Source organism: Arachis hypogaea, chromosome 16 (assembly GCF_003086295.3).
Source record: "Arachis hypogaea cultivar Tifrunner chromosome 16, arahy.Tifrunner.gnm2.J5K5, whole genome shotgun sequence".
Lineage (NCBI taxonomy): Eukaryota > Viridiplantae > Streptophyta > Magnoliopsida > Fabales > Fabaceae > Arachis > Arachis hypogaea.
The window spans coordinates 131,540,839-131,543,992 of NC_092051.1; the positions used below are offsets into that span (position 1 = coordinate 131,540,839).

The following is a 3,154-nucleotide window of genomic DNA, read 5'->3' on the forward strand; positions in this document are numbered from 1 at the left end:
TTTTTAATTACGTAAGCTTGATTAGTTTAGGTCTTACTAATATAAGTAAATATGTAATATGATAGACATATTTTTAAAATTATATTATTTATTCCTTTTTTAAAAAAATTGAAAAAAAAAATAAAAAAGTTAATATTTTCATGTATTATGTATAATATTTTAAATAAATTATATTTTTAAAATATTTTGATGAAAAATTATATTATATAATAATATCTTTAATAAAATTAGTTAATTAATAAATTTTAAATATAATAATCTAATTATTTATCAAGTTATATGAAATAAAATTTTAATTATTTTATATTTTTATGTTACAGTTTAAAATTTTATTTTAATATAATTTTTTAATATCATAAAATTTCTTTCATAATAATTAATCTTATTGAATAAAGAAGACTCATATTTTTGTATTTATATGTTTTATATTTAATTATTTAAAAATAAAAAATTCTGTTAGTATTTAAAGTATTGAGTTACTATTTCTAATTATTTAAAAATAAAAGATTCTATTAGTATTTAAAGTATTGAGTTACTATTTTTAATTATTTAAAAATAAAAGATTTTCTATTTAAATCATATTTTAATATGATTTTTTAATATCATAAAAATATTTAATTATAAAATGGTCATACTTTTGTTAAGACGTTAGCTCTCATTAAGTTAAATTAACTCAAATTAAAATTAAACATCTAATTAAAATGTGTCACGTCATAGAGACTAATTTAATGTTGTTTTAGAGAGGGTTGGATAGAATTTACCTATATATATAAATTTGGTCGAGTTAGAGAATAAAAAATTTAACTAAAATAATAAAAAAATACTTGAAAATAATAAAAATAAAAATGATCTTATTATAAATATATAATTTTAAATATTATATATATGAAACTTTAAATGTTAATTTTAATAAATAAAAAATATTTATTTTTATATTTATATATTTTATATTTTTAATTATGTAAATTTGATTAGTTTAGGTCTTACTAATATAAGTAAATATATAATGTAATAGGCATGTATTTAGAATTATATTATTTTTATTCCATTTTCTTAAAAAAAATAAAAAAGGTTAATATTTTCATGTATTATATATAATATTTTAAATAAATTATATTTTCGAAATATTTTGATGAAAAATTATTTTATATAATAATATCTTTAACAAAATTAGTTAATTAATAAATTTTGAATATAATAATTTAATTATTTGTCAAGTAATATAAAATAAAATTTTAATTATTTTATATTTTTATGTTATAGTTTAAAATTTTATTTTAATATAATTTTTTAATATCATAAAAAAATTTTGCATAATAATTAATCTTATTGAATAAAGAATACTCATATTTTTGTATTTATGTTTTATATTTAATTATTTAAGAATAAAAGATTATGTTACCATTTAAAGTATTGTATATTAAAGTATTGTCATTTAAAGTATTTATTTATGTACTAAGATATTCTATATTTATTAGAGTCCATCAATACTCTTCTTTCATATTAGCCTTTGATTTTCATCTAATCAAATCTAATGGTCGATATAAATGTGGCGCATTCAATAAGCACATAATGGTTGTGCTCGTTTTAGACATACCCATTGTAGTAACTATTGTATTTAAAATTTTATGATTGTAATTACTTCATTTTCTGATTTACTATTATAATCAAGGTTCTGAGAATCGAACCGGTCATTGAACTGCTCTAGTTATTGGTTTATTGATTTATAGGTTCAACCGATTCGATTGTAGTTGAACCGAAAAAAACTGTTTTATAATAAAATAATAAATAAAATATAAATAAACACATTAAAATATAATTATAGTCTAATGTAAACTTTAAAATATCATTCAAATTAAAAGTACTACATAAACTACTAAAATGTTATAATCTCATTCAAATACAAATTCAAAAGTCAAATAACAAAACAACCAATCAAACATAAAATGGCAACATCAAAATGATCCAAATTTGTCATCAATCATCAAAATCCACCATAACTTGCTGCAGATTTGCGTCGTTGATATCATCACCTTCATTTCCACTACTTGGACCAGAAAAAGCAAGTGGTGCAGCATAAAATGTACTACTACTACTACTACCACCACCACCACCTTGATCTAAATCAGCATCAATCTCATCTAACAAAATATAACACATTATCAATAAATTAAAGATCAGAGCTATTATAATTTATTGTCTTTGTTCATTTATATAATTTATGAAAAGTTAAACCTTATGGTACTTGTATTTTTGCCCTAAGTTGAATCTATAGACATGGTTATTAAACCCATTTAACACTAGGGTCCTCACTGTTTCAACTCCTTGCTCCAATGAACTATCAATCTGTCAAAAACATATATATTTTCATCAAAATTCAAACAAGGGAAAAAAAAGGAAAATAAGTTGCGACAAATAATACAATAATCACATAACTTCGAGGATTTTACTCCTCGAACGGCATCTTGTAGGTTAGATCTGTTCAAATTTGTTAGGATCCATTTATAGTCTATTAGCCAAATAAGTTCTGAACTGTTTTTAAACTGATAGAATATATTAACTATCATAACATGAGTGTAATGTGCAAATTATGTACAAATATAAGAAGAAAAGTGTAATGCAACAATAAAAGAACTAAACCAAATCATGCTAGGTTGAAAGCCAGGAAGTATAACCTGTTTTCGCTCCGCTGAACTGAACTTCTGCAGAAGAAAAGCTTTCACATCCATACTTCTAGGAGGATTTCCAATTCCTATAAACACAATTTTAAACATACCACTAATGGATAAACTAGACACCATAGCAAGTCATCAACTGAAAGCAGATATATAGGAAGGAACTAACCTATGGAAAGCCGAGGAAACCCGTGGGAACCGTCCAAATGGCCCATTACATTTTTCAACCTGTAACAATCTAATACTTGCTATGCATGATTTCACAGATCAGTATCACTATATAAGTATATCATAGTTCATCAGTTCACATTTCAGTGACTTCAGTTCACAGAGCTTCATAAAATCAAACAACTATTCAATCATACTCATCAGGGAGACAGGGACATGCAATAGTTATTCAATCAAACAATCATATCTAAAAAAAATTACCTGGAAGCACGAAGACGCCTTCAATAGAGCATGCAACAGGGAGACAGAGA

General features: G+C 22.4%; 1 protein-coding gene across 1 annotated transcript; it reads right to left on the bottom strand.

The window, feature by feature from the left end:
• Positions 1-2,210: 2,210 nt before the first annotated feature.
• Positions 2,211-2,919, bottom strand: LOC140179853 (chloroplastic group IIB intron splicing facilitator CRS2-B, chloroplastic-like). The gene is made up of 3 exons (XM_072219604.1): positions 2,845-2,919; positions 2,676-2,752; positions 2,211-2,346 (listed from the first exon to the last, which is right to left on the bottom strand). The coding sequence occupies exons 1-3, from the start codon at positions 2,888-2,890 to the stop codon at positions 2,230-2,232; spliced, it is 240 nt and encodes a 79-aa protein (XP_072075705.1). The 5' UTR covers positions 2,891-2,919; the 3' UTR covers positions 2,211-2,229.
• Between the last annotated feature and the right edge of the window lie 235 nt (positions 2,920-3,154).